General features: G+C 42.0%; 2 protein-coding genes across 2 annotated transcripts; both read left to right on the forward strand.

Annotated features, from left to right (window-relative positions):
* The first annotated feature begins 246 nt into the window (after positions 1-246).
* Positions 247-6,961, forward strand: LOC308314375 (eosinophil peroxidase-like). The gene is made up of 15 exons (XM_080761977.1): positions 247-275; positions 543-605; positions 1,240-1,327; positions 1,457-1,641; positions 1,736-1,868; positions 2,309-2,438; positions 2,921-3,127; positions 3,310-3,670; positions 4,064-4,224; positions 4,313-4,571; positions 4,673-4,843; positions 5,079-5,316; positions 5,438-5,634; positions 5,753-5,808; positions 6,854-6,961. The coding sequence occupies exons 2-15, from the start codon at positions 545-547 to the stop codon at positions 6,890-6,892; spliced, it is 2,286 nt and encodes a 761-aa protein (XP_080618103.1). The 5' UTR covers positions 247-275; positions 543-544; the 3' UTR covers positions 6,893-6,961.
* Positions 6,962-8,795: 1,834 nt separating this feature from the next.
* On the forward strand, positions 8,796-16,100 carry LOC308313811 (eosinophil peroxidase-like; the record flags this gene model as incomplete). Its single annotated transcript, XM_080761139.1, has 15 exons — positions 8,796-8,834; positions 9,099-9,161; positions 10,519-10,606; positions 10,738-10,922; positions 11,017-11,149; positions 11,483-11,612; positions 12,092-12,298; positions 12,459-12,819; positions 13,788-13,948; positions 14,037-14,295; positions 14,397-14,567; positions 14,807-15,044; positions 15,171-15,367; positions 15,466-15,558; positions 15,865-16,100. The coding sequence occupies exons 2-15, from the start codon at positions 9,101-9,103 to the stop codon at positions 16,098-16,100; spliced, it is 2,520 nt and encodes an 839-aa protein (XP_080617265.1). The 5' UTR covers positions 8,796-8,834; positions 9,099-9,100.
* Between the last annotated feature and the right edge of the window lie 1,988 nt (positions 16,101-18,088).

The following is an 18,088-nucleotide window of genomic DNA, read 5'->3' on the forward strand; positions in this document are numbered from 1 at the left end:
AATTAATTGTTTTTTTAATGAAAGACATTACCTTAAATAAAACTAACTTGAACTAACTAAAAAAAAAGTTGAAGATGACAGGTGGAGGAACGAGGAAGGAGGAAATGCATGCATTGTCTTTGTAACATTTAGGTTTTCCTTCAGGCGTCACATTAAGCGTCTGAGGCGTCTCCTCCTGAGACCATGGTTGTATATAAGATGAGTGCCATCGTGACATAGTGTGTGTTTCATTTTGGTCTCTCTTGAAGGAACAGCTGGGCAGGACGTTGGTGCAGGTACAGAAGAAATGGGCTCAATTTGACCCAATATCTTCTTTGACTTTTCTTTCTATCGTGTGATTTGTTCTGCTGAAGAAGAGTGTTTGTTGGTTATTTTATTTTTTAAATTAATGAGAGATAATTTAACTGAAAGTATAAAAAGGGGACCTCTCGGGCTCCGTATTTTGCTGTTCTGGTTTATTTTCATATTCACTTATCTTGAGTTGATTTGATAGTAGTCCAGGCAGTCTGTATATTGATGTGAGAGATTCCTCATTTTTGCAGTGATGACTGGATTTCTGTTCTTGCTGGCTGCTGGTCTGGTTATGCTGAGCCAGGTGAATGCTGGTGAGTGCCATCTGTTGGTATATTTTAATTTATATAGAGGAGTTTTAGGAAACAAATCCTTTGTTTCATATTTTTAAGGAAATATACGTCTTTATCTAGAGTAGTACTGTTTTTCTGATGCTCTTCTCCGGGGCATAAGACTTAATAATGTTCCTCCACCTATAAGAGAGATGTATTGTATAACCTTAGCAGTGCAATATCACACTAAACTGCATGCAAGTGTTTTATACTTGATGAATGTTGAGTACTGGTGCTGTTGTTGTTTTGTTCTGTATCTGTTGTCTGTCCTTGAATGTGCAAACTTCAACACAAATCATTTAATAATAATAATAATAATTTTACAGTTTTAACCTGACATCAAATCAATTATTAACCAATTATTGATTTGTATGACTATGCTTTTTTGTATTTGAGCTATTTTTAGTATTTTTATAGTAAGCATTTTAATAACAGCACTTACAAACATGGTACACAAGAGATAATTAAAAGTAATAACACACATTTTTGAACATCAATACAATAATGAACAACAATCAACAACAATCATAAATAAAAACAATTAAAAATGTATTATGCTGCACAACTGACAACATAAAAATGGATAACTGAAATACTTTTTTTTTGTATCGCTCAGAACCAAGCTTGAGTAGGACTTTCATCGGAAATGCTGTGAAAGATGCCAAGATCAGAGTGGATAATGACTACGAATACTCCAGGAGAGAGTGAGTATATATACCAACTTTTCAATACTGTGAAAGAATTGCTTCAAAGCATCCCCCATGACGACCCAGGCTCAGATGTTCTGTGTATACTGACGTCTCTTCTCTCACGCCACCCCCAATCCAACTCAGGACGGTCGCCCGCGTCAGGAGGAACGCTGCTAACCCCTCGGACATCCTACGACTGCTGAAGCAGCCCGTCGGAGTTACCCGCACGGCGGTGCGTTCCGCTGACTATATGGACGCCAGCATCAGACTGATCCAGAAGAGGTCTCTGACATCTCACCACGTTCAAAAGCGCTCCATCAATGCCACAGGTTTGGTTCTGCTATATGCAGTTTGTATTTCTCATTACTGGGGAATTGGTAAATGCTGTATATTATGACGAGTTGTTGCGCCTCTTGCTTTTAGATCTGATCTCTGAGGAGGACCTGATGTTCATTGCTGACCTAACGGGCTGCTCAGCCAGAGCTCGCCCCCCTTCTTGCCAAACCACTCCAAATCTGAACACCTTTCGAACTTACACCAGTGTCTGCAACAACAGGTGAGTGATAGAAGCAGCAATACAATCTGTAACACTATAGGTCATTACACACTGGCGAATTAGCGACGCGATATATTCGTGCAAATAATTTGCATTAAAAAAAAAAAACAATTGAAGTCCATGCAAGCTTCCACATCAGTGGCGAATGTGCGAAAATGCGACCGTTTTCGCTTTTTATTTGTTCGCTCTGGTGTCGTATTTTGCAGAGATTCGCAGGCGAACTGCAACATGCAATAATTCGCATTTTCAGATCGCTTATTCGCATCGCGTCGCTAATTCGCCAGTGTGTAATGACCTATAAGGTCATTACACACTGGCGAATTAGCGACGCGATCACTGACAACAGTGTCAACAAATTACCTTTGCTGTTATGTCAAGATTTTCAAGAATGTATTGTATACACATAAAGTGACTATAATGTCTCGTTTCTCCTATGAAAGGAATAACCCCCGTAAGGGCTCGTCCAATATACCCTTGACCCGCTGGCTACCTGCTGAGTACCAGGATGGCACCTCTCTGCCAAGAGGCTGGGACCCTGCACAAATAATTAACGGGCACCTTCTCCCCTTGGTATAATACAACACTGTACATTTATTTAGTTCAGTTTATAGTTTAGTTTCCTCTAGTTTAATATTAAAAGCAGGGTATAAGTGAGTTAACATATGTGTTAAATTGCTCTATATTCTGAATAGTATACTCATTGTTATGTTTGTTCAGTAACGGGAGTCTCCATGTCTCTCCTAGCTTAAGTTAAAGAACAAATGTACAGGAAATGGGAAACAAATAATAAAATAATACAGACGTGGTCTATATTGAAAGGACCTCCTTTCACAAATCAGATATAAAAAGAACATACAGTATAACAAGACAAATACACATTTGTATTAATGACCTCCACAGAAGTAATGTAATGTGTTTCTCTATGAGTTTATGGTTGTCAAATGCAGTGAAATCCTTAATGTTAATTTAACATGGAACACCACTTGTATACTCTTTGGAGTTGGATTTTACTGTGTATTTATCACGTTACTAACGTTCTTGCCTCTGCTCAGGTGAGGGAAGTGTCCAACAGTATACTGCGCACAGCCAATGAGGACGCGGAGAGTGACACTATCTACACCCACCTGGTGACCACCTTTGGTCAGTGGACTGACCATGACCTGACCTTCACCCCTCACTCTCCTGTCATTCGTTCATTCAATGACGGCATCGACTGTGACCAGACCTGTGATCGCACAGAGCCTTGTTTCCCCATCTTGGTCAGTATCATATAGCATCACAGTGGTGACTGCACTGTGTGAATATGAATTTCACTTCTGGGTCCATTTTGCAGCACAGACACACACACACACACACACACACACACACACACACACACTTTATAAATGCACATTATAGTACAAGACTCTGAGTCCTATACGTGTTATGTGTCATCCTGCAGATCCCTGAAACAGATCCCCGCTTTGGCAATAACTCAAAAGCCTGCATCCCGTTCTTCCGTTCATCTGCAGCCTGTGGCTCTGGGAACACGGGGCACTTCTTTGGTGGAAGCACTGTGCGTGAGCAGATGAACTCTCTCACAGCTTTCATTGACGTGGGCCAGGTTTATGGGGCAGATGATGTCAAAGCTCAAAGCCTCCGCAATCTCACGACTGACAAGGGCCTGATGAGGGTCAACACCCAGTTTGATGACAACGGCCGAGAGTTCTTGCCTTTCAGTAAAATGTCTGCCAACATGTGTGCCACACGACGGAGGATCACCAATGATAGCGATGCCGAGGAGGTGCCCTGTTTCGTTGCTGGTGAGTGACGACAGACAAAAAAAACATAATTTTTACTCTGTATATGACATGGGGAGGATTATATTCTCTTCTTCCACTTTCTTGTTATGTATTTTCAGTCTGTCACAAAAAACCTCATTACAGTTTTCAGATAAAATTGTATGCCAATAAGCCCAAACCTTATCTCCCCACGTCCTTGCCCCCTCGACCCCACACTTCCATCCCACCCAGAAGCTCATGCTGTAGTCACCTGCAACCATTTCTGCAACGCACACATGCACTCCATGTCTAACTATACTACAAAACAAACACTGATCAACTGCATTTAATTTGTTGTTCCATGTATCCTTTATTGTAAGTTAGGTGTCACAGCCACTTGTGTTTAGAGTATAACCTGCTCTCGCTGTCTCCTAGGTGATGAGCGTTCCAATGAAAACATCGGACTAACTACCATGCACACGCTGATGTTGCGTGAACACAACCGTCTAGCGCGTGCCCTGGCCATCCTCAATCCCAAGTGGAGTGGAGAAAGACTTTACCAGGAAGCCCGTAAGATTATGGGAGGATACATGCAGGTAAGGAAGCAAACAATGGCATGAACATAAACAATCACCCCTTCATGGATGAAGTGGTAATTCAATATTTGAAACTCTCTTCAACCAGGTCGTCACCTTTAGGGACTACTTGTTACACATTGTTGGCCCGGACTTTGTCAGCAGGCAGCTCTCTAACTACCCTGGCTATAATGAAAGTGTGGACCCAAGCATCGCAAACGTATTTTCAACAGCTGCCTACCGATTCGCCCACTTGATGATTCAGCCCTTCATATTCCGTCTCAATGAGACATACGAGGAGCATCCCGATTTCCCCAGCCCACTGCTCCACAGAGCATTTTTCACACCATGGAGAGCTGTCTTTGAAGGTATGAATAACATCATTGTAATACCATCTTCATATAACTTTAGGTGCACTATCAAGTGATTTAATTAAACAAATTGTGATGACATTTTTGGTGCTCTAAAGGTGGTTTGGACCCAATTCTGAGAGGACTGGCGGGTCGGAAGGCCAAACTGAACACGCAGGACCACATGATGGTTGATGAATTGAGGGAACGACTCTTTGAATTCTCCTCTCACTTGGCTCTTGACCTGGGCGCTCTCAACCTACAGAGAGGCAGAGATCATGGAATTCCGGGTATGGGCTTCTGTTTCAGTACCTTCCAAATTATATAATAGCTAGCCAGCATATCTGAACCATTTATTTTTTCTAAGTATGACATGTAATGCAGAAAAATAATAAACCTGCACATACATCTGGCTCCAATCTAATTTAATCAACGTCAACGTTTTGAGCCAAGGCTCTTCATCGGGTCAAATTCATGACACTAGTGACTAAAGTATGTTACCCACTGTCTGCTCTCTATATGTAGGCTACAACAAATGGCGCGGGTTTTGCGGCCTATCGCAGCCCCGAAATAGGAATCAGCTGGGCAGAGTATTGAGAAACAACAGGTTGGCCGATGCCCTTCTGGACTTATATGGCACTCCCGACAACATTGACGTGTGGATGGGTGGAGTCTCTGAGCCCTTTGTCCGCGGTGGCAGAACGGGGCCCCTGTTTGCCTGCATCATCGCTACACAGTTCCAGAGGATTCGTGAGGGAGACAGGTAAGAGGACTGTTTGAAATTACATTAACGGGCATGAAATACAGGTTTGCAGACATCGACTCTGCGGCCATATACATTCATATAGGGTTCTAAAAACAACTTCATGACATGTCAATTTCAGACTGTGGTGGGAGAACCCAGGAGTTTTCACTCAAAACCAGAGAGATTCCCTGCGTAAAACATCTCTTGCTCGCATCATCTGTGACAACACTGGCATCACCGAGGTCCCAAACAAACCCTTCCTGTACCGTCCCAGAGGATCAGGTTACACCAACTGTACAGACATCCCTGCCTTCGACCTGAGTCCATGGCAAGAAGGTAGGCCAATGGATATGTTAACCCACAATGCCTTTCTGACCTACCGTATTCGTCTTAAGCTTTAATGCTTGTTTTTTGCAGAGATTCTGATTTCTATTCTTGTTTTCTGTAAATCAAGGTCCTAATGGCTTTCCTGAGGATACACTGGTTGGACCGGCTGGACCACAAGTTCCTGTTCGCAGACGACTCAGCACTCCTGGTCGCGGACAGGAACAAACTGCAGGTTGAAAAGACCCTCAGCTCTGAACTCGGTAGAATCTGCATCTGGCTCGCTGATAACAAACTATCCTTACACCTGGGAAAAACTGAATCCATTCTCTTCGGATCAAATAGTAATCTCAGCAAGGCAGATGGCTTCTTGGTTAGAGTGGGTGACAACATTATCACACGAAAAGATGAAATTACCTACCTAGGTTCCTATCCTGGAGGCCAATCTTTCCGGTGATAAAATGGCCACCAACGTAATCAAAAAATTCAATCAAAGAACAAGATTCCTTTACAGGATCTCCTCACTGGTCAACAAAAAACACATTGAAGACCTTAACAGGAGCCCTCGTACAAGGTTTCTTTGACTATGCATCCACCTCTTGGTACCACAGCACCTCAAAGGCCTTTAAAACAAGGCTCCAGACCTCCCAAAACAAACTGGTCAGGCTCCTACTTGGCCTCACCCTCCGAACCCACCTCACCCCTGCCCACTTTGACAGGCTGGGATGGCTTAGGGTCGACGACAGAGTACAGCATCTTGCAATGGGTCTGGTCCACAAGATTCGATACACCACTAAGATACCCATGTACCTGTCTAAATACTTCCTTAATGTAAACGAAGTCCACACCCACAACACCAGAGGTAGTGCAACAAACCATGTACAACCCAGATTCGGCACAAACAAGGGACTAAATTATTTTTGCTCCTATGCCACCAAAATGTGGAACGCCCTACCAACAGTCATTAAGACATGTGAATCCCTTGACTCCTTCAAAACCGCTCTCAAAGGGCACCTACGGATGGCTGCAATTCGAAACTGGCCTCTGTAAAAATCTGAATCCAATCTACAATCAATCAATCAATCATACCCACTAACCATATGCTGCCCGGTAATCATTTCTATAGCTTTGCACAATAGGCTTTGATACAACTTTATACCTGCAATATCGTAAAAATGTGTGAATATTAATTAAATAACTATTGCTTTTGTCACCCCAGGACCCAGAGGAGCACTTGGTGCAACAGGGCCCGCTGGTCGATCTGAATTAGTTGCTTTTTCTTTACGACTGGGCAATAACTTCCCCGCGGCAGGCGTGCCTATCCCCTTCAAACAAGTCATCTACAATGACCAGGGTGTCTACGACACCAATACAGGGCAGTTCGGGTGTCTACGACACCAATACAGGGCAGTTCACCTGTGTGATTCCAGGTGTATATGAATTTGATTTCCATTGTACCATCTCCGAGATTTCTGGAAATGTGGACCTTATGCTTAACAGAAATGTGGTGGTGCACTCCTTCACCACGGCAGCAGGGACTGGCTTCGTCTCTGCCAGTGGGGGCACTCTCCTCCAGCTCAGTGAAGGAGACAAGGTCTATCTGCTCGCTAACCACGGTGGAAATGGCTTGACAGCTGACAGCTACTTCTCTGGCCACTTGCTTTAGATGTACGCTCTGAATTGTAATGAAACGCACCCAAATCAATTATTCAGTGAATGTATAACTCAGAGAGTGTAAAATGGATCCAAATTAATCCGTAAAGGTTAATTTGATTTGTCATATTGATTAAGAGTAAATTATTGTTTTTGTTGCTTATTGTTGCACTTAATGAACACTTTACTCAGCTTATAGAAAGTAGTGAACAACACCTGTTTTGCCTCCTTTTTTGCATTAATTGCTAAGACATGACAATATCATCTTAGGTTTCAACTGTGAAGTTTTTGGAATTCCTTTTTCATTTCTGCATCGTTGTCCTCACTAATTATTATATATATATATATTTATTTTATTATAGGATATTTCCACAGCTTACAATGGATGTAACATATTACCACTATGTGATCTCAACTAGACTATTGAATGTATTTCCGAAACTTGAATGAATGACCATAAACTATTGCATTATAATCATAACAGATAAATAAAAATACAATTTAAAATAAAACCATGTATGCTGCATATCAGTCATTGTTTTGAAAACCATTAAGTGGTGGGAGACATTTTTAGAATCTGATCTCAGGTCAGAATGGGTTAATCAGACCAGTGTGTGTCCAGTGGAAACCTCGTATGAATCTGATCTCAGGTCAGAATGGGTTAATTATTGATCACTTTTCTTTGGGGTCTCTCTCTCTCTCTCTCCAACACCCCCCATTAACCCTATCAACATTCCTTTAGTCACATTCAGTCTGGCATATTTTGGAAAACAGCAGATCTACAAGCTTACACAGGGACTCCTGGCTATTTTCACTATTCACCTGACAAAGAAATAGGTCTAGTCCTATAGGCCTTTCTACCTCGAAGAAGAAAAGGGTACTGTGAAGTTGCCCCGAACGGCCAAGGGCTCCAAAAACAGTCAGAAATGTTAGTTAAGAGATTTTATTTTCCCTAACTCCTCCACTAAAACCTCCAGAACAGATGAAACAGTGTGAAACCAGGAAAATAACAATAATAATAATAATACTGAGAAATGAAATGAACACTTGAGCAAACACTACGAACAAACCCCAAATGGATACGAGCTCTCTTCAGGCTGTACCTTGTTCACACAAGGGCCTGTATAGCTCTCCCTCAGGGATGTTACCTGTGTCACGGCCCACATCTAACTCACTAGCCTGTCCCTGCAGCCTCCTTTATATAGGAGTGGATCCGACCACTGGGCACAGACTCAATTAGCTCATTTCTTCTCCCACCCACTTCACTAATCTAAATACTTCCATCAACAACCCCTTGAATAAACAACAGTAACCTAAACCTTCTCAATAATGTGTTACAATTAAACAAGTATAAATCAGAACGAAAACTCCATGACAATTACTCAAAGCATAAGGGGGAACACCCCTCTCCTCAACAGTACTTGGCACCTTCCCCCCCTTCTTAAAGTGCCAGCTCTGGAGAGGCCATACACACTGAGGTTGCAATAAACACAGGTTACATAGTGTGTGTTTCATTTTGGTCTCTCTTGAAGGAACAGCTGGGCAGGACGTTGGTGCAGGTACAGAAGAAATGGGCTCAATTTGACCCAATATTTTCTTTGACTTTTCTTTCTATCATGTGATTTGTTCTGCTGAAGAAGAGTGTTTGTTGGTTATTTATTTTTAAATTAATGAGAGATAATTTAACTGAAAGTATAAAAAGGGACCCCTCGGGCTCAGTATTTTACTGTTCTGGTTTATTTTCATATTCACTTATCTTGAGTTAATTTGATAGTAGTCCAGGCAGTCTGTATATTAATGTGACAGAATCCTCATTTTTGCAGTGATGACTGGATTTCTGTTCTTGCTGGCTGCTGGTCTGGTTATGCTGAGCCAGGTGAATGCTGGTGAGTGCCATCTGTTGGTATATTTTAATTTATATAGAGGAGTTTTAGGAAACAAATCCTTTGTTTCATATTTTTTTTGTCTTAAGGAAATATATGTCTTTATCTAGAGTAGTACTGTTTTTCTGATGCTCTTCTCCGGGGCATAAGACTTAATAATGTTCCACCTATAAGAGAGATGTATTGTATAACCTTAGCAGTGCAATATCACACTAAACTGCATGCAAGTGTTTTATACTCTATACTAGCCGCAATTTGCAACTCTAGATTTTTTTTACAATGGGCTGAATCTAGAGTTGCAATACCCTCCATCCACTTCCTATTCATCTTTTTTGTTTTGTGATCTGCTTGTCTTAAATGACGTTAAACTTGCATCTGCAGTCCAAGCTTGAATTATCCTCTTTCAATCTGCCGAGCTTGTTTTTCATAAAAATCCCCCGTAGAGATGTTATGAGCTACTTTCTGTCCAAAATATTCCAAGAGTGACAATATCGAGCCGCCATTTTGATTTTTGCAACGTGCCGTAAAACAAGACGTGAGGGGGAGCGCTTGTTTAATAGAATCTTACCTGCGCAGGTAAGACACCCAAAGAAGAGGCCGATGCCCTAGGGAGGGAGGGACGCTATTAAACAAGCACTCCCCCTCACGTCTTGTTTTACGGCACGTTGCAAAAATCAAAATGGCGGCTCGATATTGTTACTCTTGGAATATTTTGGACAGAAAGTAGCTCATAACATCTCTACGGGTGATTTTTATGAAAAACAAGCTCGGCAGATTGAAAGAGGATAATACAAGCTTGGACTGAAGCTGCAATGTTGGTGAGTTTAACGTCATTTAAGACAAGCAGATCACAAACCAAAAAAGATGAATAGGAAGTGGAGGGAGGGTATTGCAACTCTAGATTCAGCCCATTGTAAAAAAAATCTAGAGTTGCAAATTGCGGCTAACTCTATACATGAATGTTTAGTTCTGGTGCTGTTGTTTTGTTCTGTATCTGTTCTGTCTCTGTTGTCTGTCCTTGACTGTGCAAACTTCAATACAAATACTTATACTAATAATAATTTTACAGTTTTAACCTTGCATCAAATCAATTATTAACCAATTTTTGATTTGTATGACTATGATTTTTTTGTATTTGAGCTATTTTAGTATTTTTATAGTAAGAGATTTTTAATAACAGCACTTACAAACATGGTACACAAGAGATAATTAAAAGTAATAACACACATTTTTGAACATCAATACAATAATGAACAACAATCGACAACAATCATAAATGAAAACAATTAAAAATGTATTATGCTGCACAACTGACAACATAAAAATGGATAACTGAAATACTTTTTTTTGTATCTCTCAGAACCAAGCTTGAGTAGGACTTTCATCGGAAATGCCGTGAAAGATGCCAAGTTCAAAGTGGATAATGACTACGAATACTCCAGGAGAGAGTGAGTGTATATATACCAACTTTTCAATACTGTGAAAGAATTGCTTCAAAGCATCCACCATGACGACCCAGGCTCAGATGTTCTGTGTATACTGACGTCTCTTCTCTCACGCCACCCCCAATCCAACGCAGGACGGTCGCCCGCGTCAGGAGGAACGCAGCTAACCCCTCGGACATCCTACGACTGCTGAAGCAGCCCATCGGAGTTACCCGCACGGCGGTGCGTTCCGCTGACTATATGGACGCCAGCATCAGACTGATCCAGAAGAGGTCTCTGACATCTCACCACGTTCAAAAGCGCTCCATCAATGCCACAGGTTTGGTTCTGCTATATGCAGTTTGTATTTCTCATTACTGGGGAATTGGTAAATACTGTATATTATGACGAGTTGTTGCGCCTCTTGCTTTTAGATCTGATCTCTGAGGAGGACCTGATGTTCATTGCTGACCTAACGGGCTGCTCAGCCAGAGCTCGCCCCCCTTCTTGCCAAACCACTCCAAATCTGAACACCTTTCGAACTTACACCAGTGTCTGCAACAACAGGTGAGTGATAAGCAGCAATACAATCTGTAGCGCCAGGGCTCCACCGGGCGCGTTGCTTCTCCGTCTCGTGCGTCAAAAAAACGAACCGGGGCAATTTTAATGGTGACGGAGACACGACGCAACGCGTGCAGTGGAGCCACCCTTTATTGATTAAAAAGGGAACATTTCTGTGACTGTGACAGAGACCCGACGCTGACACGCCCGGTGGAGCCCCGGTGTAACACTATCACTGACAACAATTTCAACAAATTACCTTTGCTGTTATGTCAAGATTTTCAAGAATGTATTGTATACACATAAAGTGACTATAATGTCTCGTTTCTCCTTTAAAAGGAATAACCCCCGCCAGGGCTCGTCCAATATACCCTTGACCCGCTGGCTACCTGCTGAGTACCAGGATGGCACCTCTCTGCCAATAGGCTGGGACCCTGCACAGAAAATTAATAGGCGCCTTCTCCCCTTGGTATAATACAACACTGTACATTTATTTAGTTTAGTTTCCTCTAGTTTAATATTAAAAGCAGGGTATAAGTGAGTTAAAATGTGTTAAATTGCTCTATATTCTGAATAGTACTCATTTGTTATGTTTGTTAAGTAACGGGAGTCTCCATGTCTCTCCTAGCTTAAGTTAAAGAACAAATGTACAGGAAATGGGAAAAAAATAATAATAATACAGACGTGGTCTATATTGAAGGGACCCTTTCATAAATCAATCAGATATAAAAAAGAACATACAGTATAACAAGACAAATACACATTTGTATTAATTACCTCCACAGAAGTAATGTAGGGTATGTATAATGTGTTTCTCTATGAGTTTATGGTTGTCAAATGCAGTGAAATCCTTAATGTTAATTTAACATGGAACACCACTTGTATACTCTTTGGAGTTGGATTTGACTGTGTATTTATCACGTCGCTAACGTTCTTGCCTCTGCTCAGGTGAGGGAAGTGTCCAACAGTATACTGCGCACAGCCAATGAGGACGCGGAGAGTGACACTGTCTACACCCACCTGGTGACCGTCTTTGGCCAGTGGACTGACCATGACCTGAGCTTCACCCCTCACTCTCCTGTCATTCGTTCATTCAATGACGGCATCGACTGTCACCAGACCTGTGATCGCACAGAGCCTTGTTTCCCCATCTTGGTCAGTATCATATAGCATCACAGTGGTGACTGCACTGTGTGAATATGAATTTCACTTCTGGGTCCATTTTGCAGCACAGACACACACACACACACACTTTATAAATGCACATTATAGTACAAGACTCTGAGTCCTATACGTGTTATGTGTCATCCTGCAGATCCCCGAAACAGATCCCCGCTTTGGCAAAAACTCAAAAGACTGCATCCCCTTCTTCCGTTCATCTGCAGCCTGTGGCTCTGGAAACACAGGGCACTTCTTTGGTGGAAGCACTGTGCGTGAGCAGATGAACTCTCTCACAGCTTTCATTGACGTGGGCCAGGTTTATGGGGCAGATGATGTCAAAGCTCAAAGCCTCCGCAATCTCACGACTGACAAGGGCCTGATGAGGGTCAACACCCAGTTTGATGACAACGGCCGAGAGTTCTTGCCTTTCAGTAAAATGTCTGCCAACATGTGTGCCACACGACGGAGGATCACCAATGATAGCGATGCCGAGGAGGTGCCCTGTTTCGTTGCTGGTGAGTGACGACAGACACAAAAAAGTAATTTTTACTCTGTATATGACATGGGGAGGATTTTATTCTCTTCTTCCACTTTCTTGTTTTGTATTTTCAGTCTGTCACAAAAACCTCATTACAGTTTTCAGATAAAATTGTATGCCAATAAACCCAAACATTATCTCCCCACGTCCTTGCCCCCTCGACCCCACCCAGAAATTCATGTTGTAGTCACCTGCAAGAACCATGCCTGCAACGCACACATGCACTCCATGTCTAACTACCACAAAACAAACACTGATCAAACTGCATTTAATTTGTTGTTCCACGTACTGTAGGGGAGAGCAGGGTCGGTTGATTTTACTAATCCCTCCCTGCAGAGATTAATTAATTTCAAGTAACCAAACTTTTTTGTGAACAAGATACACTTGTCCTCTCCCATTACCCGAGTGTTTTTAAATGTTGGTGAAACGAGTCGGACGCAATCGGCAAAGTGATCTCGCGCTCAGGAGGACACAGGACGAAAGATGCGGAAGTGAGCGCGAGATCACTTTGCTTGCCGATTGCGTCCGACTCGTTTCACCAAAATTAAAAACACTCCGAGTAATGGGAGAGGACAAGTGTATCTTGTTCACACAAAAGTTTGGTTACTTGAAATTAATTAGTCTCTGTGCAGGGAGGGAATTAGTAAAATGCACGTCAACCGACGTGTCTCTCCCCCAGTCTCCGCTACTTAAATCGTGCAAAAACACAAAAGGGTCTGTAGCTCGGTCAATCTTTGGCGGAAATGGATTTGTTTTTGTCTGCGAGGCTTTCGGGCGCTGTGGAATCGAATGACGTCGCCGGAAATACGCGACGAAAAGGTGTTGCATGGTATCCAGTCCGAGGTGAAACCGTCCTACCGCACCAACTGACCCGGCTCTCCTAAGTCAGGTGTCACAGCCACTTGTGTTTAGAGTATAACCTGCTCTCGTCTTGCTGTCTCCTAGGTGATGAGCGTTCCAATGAAAACATCGGACTAACTACCATGCACACGCTGATGTTGCGTGAACACAACCGTCTTGCGCGTGCCCTGGCCATCCTCAATCCCAAGTGGAGTGGAGAAAGACTTTACCAGGAAGCCCGTAAGATTATGGGAGGATACATGCAGGTAAGGAAGCAAACAATGGCATGAACCTAAACAATCACCCCTTTATGGATGAAGTGGTAATTCAATATTTGAAACTCTCTTCAACCAGGTCGTCACCTTTAGGGACTACTTGTTACACATTGTTGGCCCGGACTTCGTCAGCAGGCAGCTCTCTAACTACCCTGGCTATAATGAAAGTGTGGACCCGAGCATCGCAAACGTATTTTCGACGGCTGCCTACCGATTCGCCCACTTGATGATTCAGCCCTTCGTATTCCGTCTCAATGAGACATACGAGGAGCATCCCGATTTCCCCAGCCCACTGCTCCACAGAGCATTTTTCACACCATGGAGAGCTGTCTTTGAAGGTATGAATAACATCATTGAAATACTATCTTCATATAACTTTAGGTGCACTATCAAGTTATTTAATTAAACAAATTGTGATGACATTTTTGGTGCTCTAAAGGTGGTTTGGACCCAATTCTGAGGGGACTGGCGGGTCGGAAGGCCAAACTGAACACGCAGGACCACATGATGGTTGATGAGTTGAGGGAACGTCTCTTTGAATTCTCCTCTCACTTGGCTCTTGACCTGGGCGCTCTCAACCTACAGAGAGGCAGAGATCATGGAATTCCGGGTATGGGCTTCTGTTTCAGTACCTTCCAAATGATATAATAGCTAGCCAGCATATCTGAACCATTTATTTTTTCTAAGTATGACATATAATGAAGAAAAATAATAAACCTGCACATACAGCTGCTCCAATCTAATTTAATCAACGTCAACATTTCGAGCCAAGGCTCTTCATCGGGTCAAATTCATGACACTAGTGACTAAAGTATGTTAAAAAATGACCCACTGTCTCTCTATATGTAGGCTACAACAAATGGCGTGGGTTTTGTGGACTACCACAGCCCCGAAATAGGAAACAGCTGGGCAGAGTATTGAGAAACGGCAGGTTGGCCCATGCCCTTCTGGACTTATATGGCACTCCTGACAACATTGACGTGTGGATGGGTGGAGTCTCTGAGCCCTTTGTCCGCGGTGGCCGAACGGGGCCCCTGTTTGCCTGCCTCATCGCTACACAGTTCCAGAGGATTCGTGAGGGAGACAGGTAAGAGGACTGTTTGAAATTACATTAACGGGCATGAAACACAGGTTTGCAGACATGACTCTGCGGCCATATACTGTACATTCATAGGGGTTCTAAAAACACAACTTCATGACATGTCAATTTCAGACTGTGGTGGGAGAACCCAGGAGTTTTCACTCAAAACCAGAGAGATTCCCTGCGTAATACATCTCTTGCTCGCATCATCTGTGACAACACTGGCATCACTGAGGTCCCAAACAAACCCTTCCTGTACAGTCCCAGAGGGTCAGGTTACACCAACTGTACAGACATCCCTGCCTTCGACCTGAGTCCATGGCAAGAAGGTAGGCCAATGCATTTCTGACCTACCGTATTCGTCTTAAGCTTAATGCTTGTTTTTTGCAGAGATTCTGATTTATATTCTTGTTTTCTGTAAATCAAGGTCCTAATGGCTTTCCTGAGGATACACTGGTTGGACCGGCTGGACCACAAGCTATACCCACTAACCATACCGCTGCCACCAGGGGGCTGCCCGGTAATCATTTTTATAGTTTTGCACAATAGGCTTTGATACAACTTTATACCTGCAATATCTAAAAAATGCCATAAATAGTGACTTTATGTTGGTGTGAATATTAATTAAATAACTATTCCTTTTGTCACCGCAGGACCCAGAGGACCACCTGGCGCAACAGGGCCTGATCTGAATTAGTTGCTTTTTCTCTACGACTGGGCAATGACTTCCCCACAGCAGGCGTGCCTATCCCCTTCAAACAAGTCATCTACAATGCCCAGAGTGTCTACGACACCCATACAGGGCAGTTCACCTGTGTGATTCCAGGTGTAGATGAATTTGATTTCCATTGTACCATCTCAGAGAACTCTGGAAACGTGGACCTTATGCTTAACAGAAATGTGGTGGTGCACTCCTTCACCACAGCAGCAGGGACTGGCTTCGTTTCTGCCAGTGGGGGCACTCTCCTCCAGCTCAGTGAAGGAGACAAGGTCTATCTGCTCGCTAACCACAGTGCCAATGGCTTGACAGCTGAAAGCTACTTCTCTGGCCACTTGCTTTAGATGTACGCTCTGAATTGTAATGAAACGCAACCCAAATCAATTATTCAGTGAATGTAACTCAGAGTGAAAAATGGATCCAAATTAATCCGTAAAGGTTAATTTGTCATATTGATTAAGAGTAAATGATTGTTATTGTTGCACTCAATGAACACTTACTCAGCTTATAGAAAGAAGTGAACAACACCTGTTTTGCCTCCTTTTTTGCATTAATTGCTGAGACATGACATTAATCATCTTAGGTTTCAACTGTGAAGTTTTTGGAATTCCTTTTTCATTTCTGCATCGTTGTCCTCAGTATTTATTATAATCATAACGGATAAATAAAAATACAATTTTAAAATAAAACCATGTATGCTGCATATCTCTGTCATTGTTTTTTCATTGTTTTGAAAACCACTAAGTGGTGGGAGACAGGGGGTTTGATGGCCAACATATTAACTTATTCATTTAAGCCACGCGCCAGCAGAGGGCGGTGCATACATATTTTAGTATAACCTGCAGCAATACCTGTGACTAGAGGATGTCTTTGGGTCACTTGTACAGGCCTATAGCCCTGCCTAGTGCCTATACATGATGCAGAAGCAGACTACTGTTCAATAGTAGGCTACTCTGTTTCTAGCATTAATTAACTGATTCTGCGATATTCTGATCTAGAAGCAATCACAACGAGCACTTTAACCCATTCTGAACGGGAACCCATTTTGGTGTTAGCATCATGTTATGCTTTAGCTATTTGAAAAATCATTTTTAGAATCTGCTCTCAGGTCAGAATGGGTTAATTATTGATCACTTGTCTTTGGGGTCTCTCTCTCTCTCCCACACCCCCCATTAACCCTATCAAAATTCCTTTAGTCACATTCAGTCTGGCATATTTTGTAAAATAGCAGATCTACAAGCTTACACAGGGACTCCTGGCTATTTTCACTATTCACCTGACAAAGAAATGGGTCTAGTCCTATAGGCCTTTCTACCCTCGAAGAAGAAAAGGGTGCTGTGAAGTTGCCCCGAACGGCCAAGGCTCCAAAAACAGTCAAATGTTAGTTAAGGGCTTTTATTTTCTCCTAACTCCTCCACTAAAACCTCCAGAACAGATTAAACAGTGTGAAACCAGGAAAATAACAATAACTAGAACTGCACTCTGCCGAGTGCATACTTGCTTGTTGCACACTAGTAGGCCATAAATGGCCTACTAGTGCGAAAGCAGAGCGCGCAAGTACTTTCGACCGCTGGAAACTATCACATCTCAGTATCTCTGTGAAGGAACGTTTGAAATGTATAATCATTACGTGTAACTATTTGCTAATTAACTACTTTTTTACAGAAAAATGAATAATTGATATGTGATGAAAAAAAGGTATATAAACTGAATTAAAATATATTATACAGTATAATTATTTTATTACTTATTGTAAATTGTCAATTGTTTTAAATGTATTTCATTTTGTACTATAGTGATATTAATACTAAATCATGATCAGAGTAATATGTGTCTCTAACTTCAATTTCTGTAATAATACTTTCAAATTTGTTGAAATATACATGATCTAAAATACTTCCGAAATCTGTAGTTGGATTTGTATTTAATTGTTTAAAGCCTAATCTTGACATGAAGGTCTTTATATTTATATCTTTTTCAGTATAATGGTCTTCATTGAAATCTCCTATTATCCTAATTGTGGAAGTCGGAGATGATAGATACTTTACCATTTTTTTGAGAAATGTGTTTAATTCCGAAAGGTTTGTTTTAGGTGATCTGTACATAAGAATGATATATAGATCTTTATTTTTTTACATGTATACATACATACGTGTTCTACTTTTTTCATTACAACTACATACAGAGTATGTAGTTGTAATTTGATTAGCAGTATACTGTGGTTACTTGGTTCCAAAAAGTGACAGCCAAGTTTTTTTTCAACCGTAAGTCTGTGCCTGGTTTGCTGGGACCAGTTACCACATTACGTCATCGTTGAGAGCTGGGACCAGAG

The sequence above is a fragment of the Protomyctophum bolini genome (assembly GCF_963924005.1).
Source record: "Protomyctophum bolini genome assembly, chromosome: 4".
NCBI lineage: Eukaryota > Metazoa > Chordata > Actinopteri > Myctophiformes > Myctophidae > Protomyctophum > Protomyctophum bolini.